Here is a 16,813-nt window from a genome sequence, read left to right as displayed (position 1 = left end):
TTTACACCTACTTTTATAAAGGTAAGGAGTACTGGAAGTTTGATAACCAGAGGCTGACGGTGGAGCCGGGGTATCCCAGGTCAATCCTCAAGGACTGGATGGGTTGCAACCAAAAGGAGGTTGAACGAAGCAAAGACAAGCGCCTCTCTCACAACGATGTGGATATTATGGTGACTATAAACGACGTGCCTAGCACTGTCAATGCAATTGCAGTTGTGATTCCCTGCATTCTATCTCTGTGTATCCTTGTCCTGGTATATACAATCTTCCAGTTCAAAAACAAAGAGGTCCAGCAAAGCGTGACCTACTACAGACGACCTGTCCAGGAATGGGTATGACAGGCTCAGCAGCTCACTCGGGCTAATGTGACGACGATGATGGGCTGCATACATTTTTAAAAGATGGATTGAAGGATAGCCTGCCAAAACAAAAAACAAACAAAAAACTCTTGAAGAGACTTAGATGAGTCAGACAGAATTCTGGGAATGGAAGAACAAAAACAAAAATCAATTAAACACAGGTGGCCTTGCACGGTGGAGCCGCTTTCCTTCTGACTGACTGCCTCAGTGCCGTGTGTGTCTCGGTGTGACATTTTTCACCGACCCACTCAGTGAGTGTCGGAGACCTCAAGAGGAGTTTGCTTCAACCTTTTTTCAACTCACCTGAGCAATCTTCTTCAGTGCCCTCTTTTAAACCCAGCATTTGCCAGTGTAGCCAACCACCTCTCAACAGTCCTGTTTTTTCTACACTTGTCTCATCAAAAAATGAAAATAATAATTCTGTGGGACACAAAAGGAACACTTCATTACCTTTTTGAAGAAGACATTCTGAGGCTGAGTCATTCTGAAAGATTTTAATTTATTACAGGAACCAGGCAATCACCTGGATACCGTTTTTCCAATACCTGCTGGTCAGATGTTTTGTACATTCATGGTAATTAGCTCATGTTCCCACTCTGCAACAGCAGATACATATGAAGAGCTCTTAGGAGAGAATTCTGTGTAGAACACAACTTCAAAAAAGCTCTAAAGCCAGATCAGATCACAACAGCACCTAGGAACAGAAATTTCTGAATTCAAACAGTCTACAAGACTAAGCAATTGGGTCCAAACACTAATGATGTGAATGCATCCCTTAATGCTCTTGTTTTTAAGAACCTGTCATGTAATGAATATTTAAATGTCATATTACCACTATTTTAAGTTGGCAACAATAAATTGTTACCATTATAAGATTAAATGTAAGTTCTGTGATATTTTCATCTCGAAAAGTAAGTGGCATGTGTACTAGGATGCTGACATCAATCACCAGGATTGCAATAATTTTGGTTGAGGTAATGATGAGAATAAACCAGGGAAATGCATAGTTGAAGTTATCCTGAAACTTGCCAGATTAAGTTTTTAAATGGCATCAGTGAAAAGCAACTTTCACTTCATATCATTTCTAATTTGAAAGGAGAGCAACCCAAAGTGGGGAAGGAAAATGTTCCTGTAAAATATTATCAGTACCATAAAGTGGTACTAATATATGCACCCTTTAAATAAAAAATAAAAAGGAGAGGTGGAACATCTGCTTGTTAGAGTGCAATTATAATCTTGATGGCCTGATAGAATACCAGGCTGGGCAGTTTCTATGGAGGTATAAAACTTTATTTCAATCTTGTTCAAAGGTCAGGCCAACGTATATGGTTTCAGATGGTGTGGTATATTTTTGTAATCATTCTTGCTGGCCAGATGTTTTATTTTGGCTCCTTCTAGAGTTTTTCCATTTGCAGCTTTCCCATGAGCCTTTCGGGGGAGGGGGAGCAATGTATCTGGTGGCAAATAGTTCATTGGGATATAGTACATTTAAATATTTTTATTTATCAAGACAATTACAGAAGTTATTTATTAAGTTACCAAAAAAGTTGGAAAAGTCTTTTGTACGAAGTTGGTTAAGAAAGGGCAATGTTAAATGATTCCTACATGGAACTCTCCTTGGGTAAGAATTCACACAAATCTTGTGTCAATCATGTTATATGATCTTACATTTATAAATGAAGTTGAAAAGATTACTGTACCAGACAATCTTCTCTTCAAATTCTGAAGTTTAAAACATGGACATTATTTCTATGTAGGAATATTCTAATATATGAACTGACCCAAGTATCACTTCTGCCAGGGTGAAACTGGATGTTAATCAGCAAAGTTGTGCCCCATCCCTCCACTTGCCAAGATAATGGGACTGCAGAGGATCAATGGAAGGAAAATGCCTAATTCTAACCCATCAAGTTCCCAGGGACTCTAACCATCAGTTCTCCTCAAATCTCCTTCAAGATTATTTTCCCCAACTGGGCTCACTTTCAATTTCAGGACTCCGTTGGGGAAAGATGAAACTGTCACAGGGCATTTGCAAGGGTGTTGATATATGAGCTTATCTCTCACTTTATTTTCCCCTGCAAGTGCCCTTAGCTCCAACATTAATATTGTAAGGAAAGAGAGCTGAAAATACTGTTTCTGACCCTGGTTGCAGGACACAACCAATGAACTAGCAGATATACCCTCTATACCAACTGTTAGCTTTGTTGAAATGCAATTTATTCAAGATAGTTTTGATTCTACAAGAGTGAAAACGTTTACAACTTTAAAGCACATGACACAGAAAGGCATCATCTCGTACTGTGCAGGAGATGGCAATGGTAAACCTCTCCTGTATTCTACCAAAGACAGCCACAGGGCTCTGTGGTTGCCAGGAGTCAAAACTGACTTGACAGCACACTTTACCTTACTTTGAACACTTGCCTTTTAAAATGCTATAAACCAGTTAAGTCTGTAAGATACTTCTGCTTTTTTTGTTTACAGATCAGAGGCTTTGTTCACAGCCCTTTCACTGCAGGTTCTTAGCTCATGCTCCTATTATTTTGAATAAAATAGAAAACGTAGCATAGTATGGGCTTTGTTTTGCAGACTATTGCAATTAGTGCCATGAGCGTAAAGGTGTGTGAAAATTGCCCCCCTCATGATGCTGGAAAGGCAGTGAAATGTGGATTGGTAATGTGTGGTCATATGGCATTTTCAGGGAATGGCAAATCTTGCTTGATCAATGTGCATGGAAATTTCACTGTACTTCTGCAAAGGCTTCCAAGAATTGGATGGAATAAAGTGGCCATACACTACAAACTTGGGACTTAGCTTATGCTACATAAAACTCTTGTATGATGGTTTCACTGTGCCCCAGGACTTGGTTTATCTGTAATTTTGTGAGTTGGCTTGATTTAACAGCATAAAATAACCAGAATAGTTTACATATAATCTTTTTTTAAGAGTCTCTTATTTGTTATGGCAACTTGTAAAGTGGATTTTTAATCCACATTATAAAAATTACACATGATCCTGCCCAACCATGGTGGATACTTCATAAATTGAAGCCCATGTTCCTTGAGCACTATACTTCTAACTACTGACACTTGAACTAGGCTGGCCTGAGCTCTGAAGCTATCTATGTAGCAGTATAATCACTGGGATCAAAGAAAGCATTATCTTAAGCACTGTGCTCATTCTTTGTCAAGAGGGAGCGGTAACCTTCTTAATTAAATTATCATTTGTGGAGTCATACTTCCCCTACCTCCATATGCTGTCAGGATATCCATTTAACTCTAGGGATGGATGTCAGTGCTTTGGATCATATTGGACCCAACAGGATTTCATTTTTGACTTGCACCTCTGCTGTGAAAATACCTCCTTTTTGATACCTGATCTCACACTAGTTCCCAGGGTAAAATGCTACTGTCATAATTTCCCACCTCAGTCTTTGGATCACATTCAAACTTTAACCTCTTACCTTCTAATCCATGCAATTTCAAATGGTTATAGCAGAGTCAAAATATCAAAGTTTATTAAGAAGTTTGTCTTCCTTTGTCCCCACAATCTTTATCCAGATGTTTTTTAAAAAAGGCCTTTCATGACATTTTTCATGTCATCATTTTGTTTCTAAATCCTCTTAAGAATCTATTCCACAGCTTATTGTTCCAGTAAGTCTGTCAACTGTTATGACAGCCCTAGATCCAACTTGAATAGATATGCTGAATTTAAGGCAGCTTGTTTTTATTTTCTGGTAAAATAAAGTACTCCAGTTTAAGTCCTTTTGCTTCCCTCATTACATTTTCTCATTGGTAATGTCAGCCAGCTTCCACCCCACAGCATACTTGCGGTTATCCCTTTTCCTGCACACACTAAGATAGGTTTAAAAATAATGGAACTAAATAGCCTCTCTTTGCAATTGGTTACTACGACATAGTCCTCTTGCTCACCTGTTCATTAAGATTTCAAATTTAGGGGCTGGTTCAGCTACTTACAATTGCTCAGCACAGAGCAGACCAACACAATTGCACGAAATCATGTCTGGCCCTATGTCTGGTCAGCTACAGCCATAGTTCTTAGTTGCTAGTTGTGTGAGTGATATGACTGAACATCATGCCACTTTAATTTGTACATATTGGAGTAACCAGTGGCTATATCTAGGATACAGCATTTTCTCTTCCTCTTTTCTGGTCCTAGAGCAGCCTCTCTAAGTTTAGACTAATATAAAGCTTTTTGGATGGTGTTTGTTTTATTAGAAATCAATATTCAGGATTGCAATCAGCAAAATTTAGTAACTGCCATACTGTTTCTGGCACATAAGCTGCTTCAACTATTTTGTAGTGATGGACTACCAACTACAAGCCAGAGAATACTTTTATTTGCTATACTATGCTAAGATGTTGCTAACCTGTAGCCTTGTACCACAAGCCTACCAACACCAAGTTTAGTGAATTGTTACTGTTTTTCACCAGCATCATAAGCTCCAGTGCAGCAGGGGAAGAGTAGAGAAAGTAACAGAGTCAGCATAAGCAGCAGTCCAAGACCAGAAGCAATGTGTGTGCTTCACCATTATCTCCACTACACCATCATTCTAGAGTACACTGTCCAGCCAGAAGCAGAGAGACATGACAGAATGTGTGAAACAATGACTGCTCTCACCAAGCCCCTCTTTCATACATCAGATGGACAAGCCTGCTTTCACATCACAGCCATGGTAAGGCAAGATCTATCGCCTGATGTTATGCAACTCTCTAAGTGCAATAGGCATGATCACTGACAGTAGAGGAAGAAAGAGAAAGCAAATAGCTATGTACTAAAATATTCAGCAGCCATAGGAGAGATTTCTAATGCTAAACATTAAGAACGCCTTCCGTCACGATGATTTTGATAAGCCGAATGCAGAATTCCAGATTCAACATTCAAGCACTCTTCTGTCTTTTTAAAAGATTTAACCATCTTTTGGTTCACTGAGATGCTGTAACCATCTAGTTCTAAAGTTTCTTCCAGCCCCATCTAGCAGAAAAGCAAAACAGTTCATCATGGACTGGATGCTTAAAACACAGGTAGAGTGGTTTGGCATGACAGAACAGGTAAGGATATACATACATTAGCAGCTTAATTATGTTCAGCTAGACTCAGCTATTTCTGCCAAAGAATCAGGTTCTATAATTATATAATGCAGTGGTTCCTAACCTGGGGGCCTCCAGATGTTGCACAACTACAACTCCCATCTTCCCCAGCTACAACTGATTTGGGGATGATGGGAGTTTAGTACAGCAACATCTGAAGGCCCCCAGGTTGGGAACCACAGATATAATAGATACAGCAACCTTTGACTTGGAATAACTTGAGCATAGACAAAACAGCTCCTCTAGACAGACTAGAGACAGTCATCATTCTAGGGCATTGGCAAAGCTTACTGACAATCTCAATTATTTCTTCCAATCCTGTAGACAACAGCTTCTGGCTATCAAATGGATGTGAGACAGTAAATAATACAAGCTCCCAGTTATGTGGATAGTGCCTTGAAAAGCTCCAAAGATAAGATCTTGTCCACCTCTGTGCAGGAAAGGATGGCTGCTCAGATAGTATGTTGGTACATACAGGAAAGACAGAATGCCCTTTAAAACATTATCACATGCATTACAGTAAGGAGTTGCCTTTTAAACAAACTCAAGAGCTGTCAAGATTTATAATTTCATTAATAAATGAAAGCAGATGACGACATTAACAAAGTAGTAACAAGAGGGACAAAAGGAGGTCCTCTTTTTCAGTGTTTGCCAGAGGGACTTTATAACAATGAACAATTTTGCAGTGTTGGTTCAGTTGCAGCCCCTCCTGTTTCAGGCCTGAAGGAGTAATAGCAGAACATTTAACTTCAGCGAGCAGTCAAGATCATAATCAGGCATTTCGCTCCTCCAGAGGCCAGGGAACACATCATGTCAAGCTATAAAAGGGAACATAAATGAAGGTTAGTCAAAAATAGTTATAGGGCTCCAACAAGACTGCCTCCTTTTCATTCCTGTCCTCTAAAAATCAAGGAAGGTCTAGATGAGAATTCAAAACCTGTCACATGAACTGAAATGAACACTGAAGGTTATCAACTGGATATACACAGGAAAATCAACCATGCTTAGCGCTGGAAAGGAAGACAGCCATTCTGTGCACATCAGTGCCAGTGTTGAAGTCTCACCCTGGTCTAGAGGTCTGACATGCCCAGGAAATGCAGCCAGCCCAATGACACTTCCATTTTTACCATTCCAGAAACCAAAGATGGAAACACACTTAGTCACACTGGTGGCAGTTCCAAACTGTTAAAATCAAGAAAGCCCGATTGGTTTAAAGAACAATGGCCTGGATCCCAAGGTGTGTAAGCAGAAAGATGTTTGCACAAAGGTCTCTCCACTCACAAAGTGTGTTAGGGATTCTTTCTTCCTCCATCAGGCCCTTTGTGCCCCCCATCCCACTCCTCCCAACATGGAGAGGTTTGATTTTGGGGGGGGGGCTTGCTGTGAAGAGGAAAGGGTAGGGAAGGCTCTTTGCATGAGCCAATGTATGTAATTTAGGATAGTCTGCCCAATAATCTAGACAAAATCTAGTCACAGAAAGCTTCAGTCCAAGTGGCCAACTGCTCCACAAAGAGTCAGAATGAAAATGGGGGTGGGATACAAACATTGTTTTACTTTTGTACATTAAGAAAATGCTAGAATTACTTCTAGAAGATCAGACATCAAAAGTGTCGCAAAACTGAAGTGAGCTATCTGCAACATTTTCACAAGCAGTGAGAATTATCATGTAAAACAATCACCAAGCCTGCCACCCAGCTTTGAGACATTTGCTCAAATGTTTGAGAGAGCAAACAGAACTTTTACCTACCTGTCAATCAAAGAATCCCTCATATTTGTAGCAATGGTACTTGGCTGTGCTTCGTTGAGTTTGAAGACACTCTCAATAACCGATAACTCTGTACTGGTCGTGTCCAGACCACAGAAGGCACACCAGTCATTCACAACCATTCCAGCTGCAATCACCTCGCTACCACGGTTAACAGTCCCAGCCTGGCAAGAAAGGTAGCCAGAGCTATTAATTCATATGAAAGACAAAGGTGTTCTCGTGTTTACCAATGAAAGCAACAATCCACATACTACTATTAGATCAATTATTGACATGGTATAGTAATTAGAAGGAAATAACAGGTATCTACTGCTAATCCCATGTGTGGCAGCTCTCGCAAGAGTTTGCAAGCGAGCTGCCAATTACGGTAGCAACGGGGACAGGCAGAATCTACTGGCCAGGAGAATGGCCGAGCAGGAATGGAGGAGAAGCAGAGACCCAGCGGCCAAGGGAGGGGAGAAGAGGCGAGGCAGCAGCAGCAGCCTGGCCGGCCGCCCAGAAAAGGAAGATGGCAGCAGCCCAGCTGACCGCCAAGGGAGGACAAAATGGGGCTGGAGGGGCCACAAACTGGGGCTGAAGTGGGGAGCATGAAATAAAGATGGGGGAGATAGGGAGAACTAGGGGCGCAGATGCTCTGTGCCAGGTCAGCTAGTTTTATTGATTTTGCTAGTTCTGTGGGGTACTGTTTAGTGAAAAGGCAGGATATAAATATTTTAAACAAAGTATTTGACTATACCAGATGAGCCAATTTACAAGATTCTCTAGCAAGGTACTCTAACAAGACCCCATGGCATGTAGGAGACTCAGGATCAAATCCCAGTCAACAAACTCATTTGAGTAGTGTTGGGGTGGGGGGAGCATTTGCAAACAACTTATAGCACAAGTGCTATCGCTTTTGTACGAGAGCCCAACAACTCCCCCCACCCACCCACACAAGTAAGTGTTTTTATTTTAAGGGACCTTAATGTTCCTCCTCAACATCCAGACTCAAACTACATGTTACAGAGTAATCACTGATTCAACAGAGAGAGCAAAACCAGTGTTTCCCCCAGAGTAGGGATGTGCACGAACCGGTTCGGAGGCACTGGGGGGGGGGGTCTACCTTTAAGGGCGGGGGGGGGTAGAACTTACCCCTCCCGTCGCTCTTCCCCCTCCGGCAGCGGCGACAGGTGCGCGTGCGCCGCGACGCACACATGCTCGTATTACTGCTTCTTCCGGGCAATGACGGGGGCAGAGGCGGCAGGGAGGAATGCTGCCGCCCTGAAAACTTCAATCTAAAATGCAGCGCCAGAGGGGGAAGAGCGGCGGGAGGAATAAGTTATACCCCCCGCCCTTAAAGGTAGACCCCCCCTCAGTGCCAGACTGCGCCGCGTGGTTCCGTGCACACCACCACCCCAGAGCTTATGCACAAGACTGCCTATTCACCACCACCTTGCCCTAAGTCACTCCTTTCTCAGCAGACTCCAAAGCATTTCCTGCCTTGTAGGATGTTTCACATGATGTTAAGTGCAAGTTAACACAAATATAACTCCACTTATTCTTCAGTTTCTACCTACCATGAACATTCACCTCATTTTTCATTGCACCTCACAACTCTTTTAGAGTTCTCTTACCATGCCATTTTGCTCCTGCATTTTTTTTGTTCTGGGAAAAGCCTGTCTTGTATGTTGCTGGGCTGCTAGCCTGGTAGCTATAGGCCACCTCCAGCTGCAGAAGCATAATGCCTCTCAATACCAGTTGCAGGCAAGCAACAGCAAGAGAGAGGGCATGCCCTCACCTCTTGCTTGTGGGCTTTCCAGAGGCATCTGGTGGGCTACTCTGTGAAACAGGATGTTGGACCTGATCCAGCAGGGCTTTTCTTATGGGCAGGTACAGAGGCACAAGATGACCACAATGCAAAAAGTAGTTTCAGGGACTAATTTAGGAAAGGACTTTAGAAAGGGAGCTCTTCTTCTGAATTGACTGAGGTGTAGCTATTGACACCAAAACACTGGCAAACAAATGGCTGGGACTCAGTATGAACAGTCCACTCTCAAAAAACAAAACAAAATCCAGCGATGTCTGAACATGTCAAAGTCTCAGCTTGTCATCTGCTTCACAGTACTAGAACCAAGCACTCCAAAGTCTGAACAGAATGAATAGTTACCACAAGGGGAACTTGTAGCAATGAGGAGAGCTCATCCTGGTCTTCAATGGATGTCTTTGGATGCACTAGTCCTCCTTGGTTACTGAAGGCACAGTAGCTTCCCACCAGCACTTGGTCTGCTACTGTCTGTCTGAATACTTCCACTTTGAGTACATCTGCTAAAATCTCTTCTGTCTCCTGTAAGAACAGAGGATATGTTTAGAACTCAAGACTGTTAATAGATTATGCTTTTTAAAACCAATTTGTCATCTGTCTCCAATTGAACATTTTAACTGATTTATGTGTTAACAAAACATCAGTATAGAGACCTTTTTGAGGACCAAATTCATGATTAACAGGAGCTACCGTGCATTGTTAAGAGGGACAATTCAACTGAGCATTGTCAGCTTCAGCTGCCTCCAAAAATAGAATTTAAAAGGATCTAGGCTGTGATTCTTGTTGCTAGAAGAAAATCCATACTGAGTTCACCCTCACTAAATGAAAAACTTCTACAACTACAAGAGAAAGTAATTTTTGAAGTTTCTTCGTCATCATCTCTAGCTCAGAATGGAAGGAGTCGGCATGCCTATCTAGCCTGGACAGATCCATGTCCTTCAATCTCTGCTTCACCAATTAACTGATGGTGAAGGAGAGAGAATGGCATCTAGATGAGAAGATAGTTGCATCTAGAAGCCAAAGTAACCCAACAGAAGTTATCAGCATAAAAGTCTCCTTTGCCTGACTTAACCATTATCTAGTGATAATACTAGGATCAGATTTCTTCAGTTTGATGGTCCAACCCTTGCACAACAGTCATCCGGATTCCACACCAACTCAAAGAATGTAAAAGCAGTAGATACCAACGGTAGTTAATAGCTCAAAGTCACTGATTTTGATGGGATTTAAGCAGTCTGTGTGCAGGATGCAGCCCAGGAACTTTCATCTTCATTCTACTAGCAACTGTGCAGCCACAATTACACAGGGACGAGACTAATTCCCAAACCATTACCCATGCCCTTCCAATTCAGGTATAGCACAGGGCTAAGAATTAGAAATTTATCAAACTCCTCAGTGGCACTAACTGAAAGAAAATAATGTCTTCTGAACAAGGACATTATCATCCTAAGAAATAAGAAATGAACACTGACAACTCCCAGGTCAAGACTAGGACACAGATGTCCTTTGGCTCTCAAGCCTTTGCAACACTATTTATCATCATTTTTTGCCTGTGTCCGCAAGCTTGGTTTTCTTAGTGCCCTCCTCAACTCCCCCCCCCCAGTGGGTGGTGAAACTGTTTTTAGAGGCGGTGTATCTATTTGGGAGGCATGTAGACTGGTTACTTTCATGCTTGTCCACTTATGGCCTGCACAACCAGCCTTTGCACAAAGTACCCATTTTAAAACATCTAAAGGGCTGTCAACTAGCAGCTTGACAACTCTTCTGAAAAGAATGACAACTGTTCATACAAAATCCTACCCAACTGCTAAGGCCTGAACTGGAGAAAGAGGCTTCTTTAGCTTTTCCCTCTAAACTATTCCTCCAGATTTATTTATTTCCCCTGTTTAACCCCAGCACTGCATCCCATGTTCATTTCAGACTGTGAGCCCTCTGAGGATAAAGAACTATCTTATTTTCTCTATGTAAACTGCTTAGAGAACTTTTTTTGTTGAAAAGCAGTATATAAATAGCAGCAACGTTACGGCAACAGCATGCTAGTTGCTGACAAATTCAAATACAAGGAGTCCTTTACTCTGTCAATGTCTGGATGGACAAGTGCGACGTAGTCGTTGCATGTAGTGACGTTGCCCAGGGCTGAAAGGCGTTCTTCCACTCGCTGGATTCTCACTGAGTCTGGGAGGCTGTTTCGGATGTGCTGAAGCTCCTGGTCTGTGGTATTGTTTGGGACTAACAACCCATGCCTGTTTCCTAGAAGGAAGGAAGAAAGAGTCCACTTAAGATGTGAGAAGAATGCTTCTGAATCCCTGCCTTCAGGTATCCCTCCCACAAACCTCCATGCCATTAAGCAACCAGTGGGACCAAAAAAATAAAATAAAAATACAGAACCCCAGAGCTAGAAGGAAACAACTATAAACCTAGTCGAAGAACGTGCTGCACCAGCCTTGCCCCTCCCCTCAATCAGGTCAATTCACACAATCCAAGCCACAGTGTGCCACAGTGTGGGGCGTGGAGAGTCACCGTGAGGGGAGAGTCAGAGTTGGCAGACTACAGAAATATTGGGCTGCAATGTCAACAGTATGTGGATGACACACACTATCAACCAATCCCAGAGTCAGCAGACATGCTGAACTGGAAATTGGGGGGCAGTGATGGACTGGATGTAGGCAAAAAACAAAACAAAACTTAACCCAGGTAAGCCCAGTGGTCAGCAGGAGAGCCAGTCAGGGAGCAAGAGGTTTAACTTATGCTAGAACCCCTCTGAAGGCTGGGGTTTCTCCTGGAAGGCCAGAGTCATAGCCAGAAGTGCCTTTGCATAGCTTCAACTTGTGCGCCAGCTGTGACCCTTCCTTGAGAAAGCAGATTTAACCACCATTACCCATGTCTTAGTCATGCCACATCAGGATTATTGTAAGGAGCTCCATACAGTGCTGTCCTTGAAAGTGGCAGAGAGGCACCATAGGTGGATTATATCAACCTGTGTTACTTTCAATACTGAAAGAACCAAACTGGCTGTCAGTCATTTCCAAGTTCTGTTTAAGGTGCTGGTACTGCAGGGAAATTACTTGATTATCAAACCAGAGGTTGCCGGTTGAATCTCCGCTGGTATGTTTCCCAGACTATGGGAAACATAGTCCCATAAGTCCTATGAGACTACCACCCACTATGGGAAACACCTATATTGGGCAGCAGCGATACAGGAAGATGCTGAAAAGCATCATCTCATATTGTGTGCGAGGAGGCAGTGGTAAACCCTTCCTGTATTCTACAAAAGGGCTCTGTGGTCGCCAGAACTAGAAACTGACTTGACAGCACACTTTACCTTTACTGACTGTTAAAGCCCTAAACAACTTGGATCCTAGATACTAAAAGGCCACCTATTCTCAAGAGAATCTATCCACCTTACAAGATCTTCAGGGCAGGAGAGGCTAGGGGCTCTGCTCATTGACAATGACAGAAGTCAGCAGGCAAGTAGAGAGAGCACTTCTCCTCCAGATTTTGGACCATGAGATAATTTTTGAGAGAACTTTTTAGGCACTGTTATAGACATGGTTTTATTTGCTCCTGGGCATGTTTTAGCTGTAATTAGTTTTTCACTATTTGATGTTGCTACACTATGGATTGGGGTTTTTATTCTTTGTACACCACCTGGGGATCAAGAGATGAAAGGCAGCCTGAAAAAACAAAACACACATAGACACAAACTAGTACCAGAAGCACAATTCCTAAAGTTAAGACTCCAGTACAAAATGCTCCCTATACTCAATGAAACTTACTGCTAAACAACATGCTTAAGACTGCAGTATTAGTCAAGGTGTGAGAAAACACACAAGTCTCTTAAGAGTGCTTACAAGAAAGTCTGGTTTAAAACTTACCTGGATAATTAGGAATGATACGGTATAATAAGTTTATATCCGATGCCTTATTAGTGCAGCTATTGGGGTCAAGAAGAAATTATTTTGAGTGACTGTATATTCTCCTCCATTGGTACATCAGAAAAGGCCTCAACAGGAGAAAGGATATTTAGCAAGGAGCTACAACATCTTCATTTCAAAGGCACTCAAATCATCAACTTTAAACAACACAACTTACCCACACACATTCTGCCAATGATCCGACATCCAGCAATAGATGCATGGACTACAGGGATGGTATCAGAAAGTTCCCCTTCAAACACACTAAAACACAACAGAATGAAATTATAAAGTGCAGAGAAGAACATACAGAATTCCTTTTTCAATTCAAGCAAACTTGAACCTAGCTACAGTATCAAGAATTTTAGTCAAAGTGGGGAATGTCGTAGCAGTTTATCACTAATCTGGGGAAATCTTTAAAAAAAGAGAGAATACAATCCAAAGCAGTAAAGTAACACGGCTTAAGTTAATAGTGAAATCAAGTGCTAAGTGCTTCAGCTGCATTTGCTTAAGCTCAGGATTTACAACTTCTACTAGCACACCAAAATGTCTTGGTGACACCAGCACAGTATATTGGTGGATGAGTGCAGACTCACTCTCTGGAGGGGCGGGGGAGGCTCTGGTAAAGAGGCAGCAAGGCAATGGCTAGGAAAATGCACATGTATAGTCCAAACAATCATATGAAAGCCTTTACCAACGTTAATTGGTACAAGACTTGGTACCTACTAACTGGACAACGAGGCACTTTTTAAAGTGGTGGCTCATATAGTGCGTGGGAGATGGCAATGATAAACCCCTCCTGTATCCCCTGCTAACTGGGCAAAGAGGCACCTTTTACCATGGTGATTCTCTTTATTTAGCAGGGGGAGAGTAACTGGCCCTATCCACCCCCAGCACAGTACCTCCAGTGACTGTTGCTGGTGTGTCTTATGTTTCTTTTTAGAATGTGAGCCCTTTGGGGACAGGGAACCATCTTATTTGTTTGTTATTTCTCTTGTAAACCGCCCTGAGCCATTATTGGAAGGGCGGTATAGAAATTGAATTATCATTATCATTATTATTATTCTACCAAGAAACCCACAGGGCTCTGTGGTTACCAGGAGTAGACATCGACTCAAAAGCACACTTTTTTACACTCTCATATTTAGTAAGGGCTAAACTACTGTTCCTATTCAGCCCAGCATAGCATCTGTCCAAGATGGATGGATACACACATTTAGAATATACAAATATATAAACAGCACTGATTACTGGTGTAGTATAACAGGATAACAGTTAAGTATGTGAGAGATCATCTCAGCCACAACCTCCCAGAGTGGCTTTAATCAAGCTATTGATTAAACCCTCATATATAGCAGGCTATAGGAAATTAATAGCAGCCAACATGACATGCCTTCCAGCCAAAAGAGATAACTTTTAGTCAGCTGAAGAAATACCCCAAAGAAAGGACCAATCTAATGTCTTGGAAACAGCGACTGAGAAGGCCTTCTCTCCTGTAACCTTCAAATGAGCCTCTGACAGCCACAAATATCTAGCAATAATAGACATTTGAAGGAAACCCAAGGAAGCGGGGAAAGTGACACCCAAGAGCCGCGGAAGGCGCTGCCAAGGCGTCCGCCGCCTCTTTCTCACGACCAGGACGTGGAGAGGCTTGGGAAGGGTTTCGTGGGCCCGACCGGGAGAGGCCAAAGGACGGGCACCTTCAGGGAGCGGCAACCGCCTCTTCCCGCTCCACAAACAAGGCCGACAAGGAGCGGGGCCAGGATGCTCGAGCAGGGGGCGGCTGGGGGAGCCAGGGGGCGACGGCGGCGCTGGATTGGGAGGGAGCCCCCCGCCCTCCACACCTGTAAAAGCCCTCGGAGCCCCCGATGGCCACCAGGCAATAGGCGTTGGTGAGTTTGGCGAAGCAGCCGATCTCGTTGTTGTTCTCGAAACTAGCCCTGACCGCCATCGCCACGCAAGAACCCGCGGAAGCGGAGAGAGGAAAAGTCGGCGGCGCCCTCCTTTGCCCGTTTCCTAGACACGCGGGCAGGCCTCGGACAGCGTCGCTCGGAAACGCGAAAACCCGTCACTTCCGCTTCCAGGATGTCTCTTTACGCCGTCACACCTAAAAGAGTGAAGTGACCATAGAGGAAGAACCTAACAGAGTGACACGCCTCATTGTCAGGCGTCTGGTAGAAAACTTCATGGTTTCTCATGATTTCACCCCCGGAGCGGAAGTAGAGCTCTCCACAGAAATTAATGGAAGAATCCAGGATTTTAGTGTAGCTGTGATTGGAAAGCAGCCCGTTCTCGTCCCGCGAACGAACAGCTTTAATAAATAAATAAATAAATAAATAAATAAATAAATAAAAAAGTGTGGAGGGGAGTTCTCATGCTCTTTCTCAGGACTTATTTCGCTGGGCAATTTCGATTTTTAAAATAAATTTTTAACTTAAAAATATGCTTTAAATATTAAAGTGCTAATGCAAATACAGCCCATTATTCCCACATTGTGGCATGGGCGTGGAGTGGATTGTGGCCGAGAGAGTGGCTTATATCACTCCTGTAATGCAGCCCATTTTTAATATTGCAGGCAGGGCAGAGGTAGGGCTGACTCAGGCTGATTTGGATTTCAATATACCAACAGGAAAGGTAAATAAACTTACATTGTCCATCCTGTCACATCATAGAGTTAAGTAACTTATCAACGTTTAGAGTTTATCACCAGCTTTTGCTTTTAATTCTAACTGTGCTAATCTTGTATACATTTAATCTTTACATAGTATTATCACAAACTAATCTCTTGCATTTAATGACTGTTTGGCTCTACTGCTTACATTTGTATTCTTGTTCTCATGTTAACACTTCATTCATCTGATGAAGTGGACTGTTGTCCATGAAAACTACAACAAACATATTTGTTTTTATGCTACCACCACAAGGCACTCTGTTGTTCTTGCTGCAGAAAACGAACACAGCTGCTCATCTGGAAGCAATTTACACATAGGCCCATTTCATTGTGTACAAGAAGTTCTGGTAAGAACTAATCTGCCTATTTTCTTTTCACCATAATTCTAATTGATAATTACCTTCTTCAGAAGTTAGCCCCCTTCTGCCTCAAACCTTCACGCATCCACTGTCTGGAACTGGGGTGGATGATATCAGCACAAACTACATCATTGAGGGGTCCCCATGTATCTCTACAACTGTACCACATTTGGTCCAGATTGGGTAGGCAATCCACAAGTTAGCCAACTTGCACCTCAAATGGTCACATGTCTGCCATTTTGAATTGGGTTGGATGACATCATCACAAACTACGCTGTTAAAGTGTTCCTATGTGGTCACTGCAAAAGTGTGTGTCACTGCTTCCTTCCTATTCCTGCCTAATTTAATCCAAATTGGTTAGATGGTTTACAAGTCAGCCCACTTGAGGCTCAAATGGTCATGTGTCCACCATTTTGAATTGGGGTGGATGACATAATCATCATTGAATTGGGTCGATGACTACACTGTTGAGATGCCCTACGAGTCCCTACAACTGTACCAAATTTGGTCCAAATCAGCCCAGCCATTCTAAAGTTGATAGGAGGACACACAAACATGCACACAAAGAGCTTGGTGATCTCATAATCTAACTTTTCTTAAGGAAGAAAACAGGGAGGGGTGGAGCTGGGGGCCCCTCAGGACCTCAATCATAGCTACACCCCGGAGTGGATGTCATCATCACAAGCTACACCATTGAGGTGTCCATATGTGTCACTCACTACAACTGCACCAAATTTGGTTCAAATAAGTTAGATGGTCCACAAGTTAGCCCACATGCGCCTCAAACATTTAAGCATTTGCCACCTTGAATCAGGGTGGATGACATCATCACAAAT

At 42.7% G+C, this 16,813-nt stretch overlaps 2 protein-coding genes across 8 annotated transcripts in view; one reads left to right on the top strand and one right to left on the bottom strand.

Moving 5' to 3' along the window:
- MMP24 (matrix metallopeptidase 24) overlaps positions 1-1,261 on the top strand; it is a 46,440-nt gene extending 45,179 nt beyond the window's left edge. For all 7 annotated transcript variants that reach the window (XM_053243591.1, XM_053243592.1, XM_053243595.1 and 4 more), the window contains one exon: positions 1-1,261. In XM_053243591.1, coding sequence (XP_053099566.1) covers positions 1-338 — 338 coding nt within the window. In that variant the 3' untranslated portion in view covers positions 339-1,261.
- Positions 1,262-3,845: 2,584 nt separating this feature from the next.
- On the bottom strand, positions 3,846-15,043 carry EIF6 (eukaryotic translation initiation factor 6). Its single transcript, XM_053243602.1, has 6 exons — positions 14,792-15,043; positions 13,126-13,211; positions 11,108-11,283; positions 9,379-9,555; positions 7,215-7,396; positions 3,846-6,285 (listed from the first exon to the last, which is right to left on the bottom strand). The coding sequence occupies exons 1-6, from the start codon at positions 14,896-14,898 to the stop codon at positions 6,276-6,278; spliced, it is 738 nt and encodes a 245-aa protein (XP_053099577.1). The 5' UTR covers positions 14,899-15,043; the 3' UTR covers positions 3,846-6,275.
- Between the last annotated feature and the right edge of the window lie 1,770 nt (positions 15,044-16,813).

This window comes from Hemicordylus capensis, chromosome 4, assembly GCF_027244095.1.
Source record: "Hemicordylus capensis ecotype Gifberg chromosome 4, rHemCap1.1.pri, whole genome shotgun sequence".
In the NCBI taxonomy this organism is placed as follows: domain Eukaryota; kingdom Metazoa; phylum Chordata; class Lepidosauria; order Squamata; family Cordylidae; genus Hemicordylus; species Hemicordylus capensis.
Note: the sequence above shows the minus strand (reverse complement) of the source record. Positions and strands in the feature narration are given on the sequence as shown.

Bases quoted from the DNA above. Each gene is read 5' to 3' on its own strand.
- EIF6 (XM_053243602.1), bottom strand. From the start codon at position 14,898: ATGGCGGTCAGGGCTAGTTTCGAGAACAACAACGAGATCGGCTGCTTC. The intron at 9,556-11,107 runs GTAAAGGACTCC...CTGTTCTTACAG, and splicing joins TCCATCCAGACATTGACAGA to GAGACAGAAGAGATTTTAGC. The intron at 7,397-9,378 runs GTAACTATTCAT...CTTTCTTGCCAG, and splicing joins TGCTACAAGTTCCCCTTGTG to GCTGGGACTGTTAACCGTGG.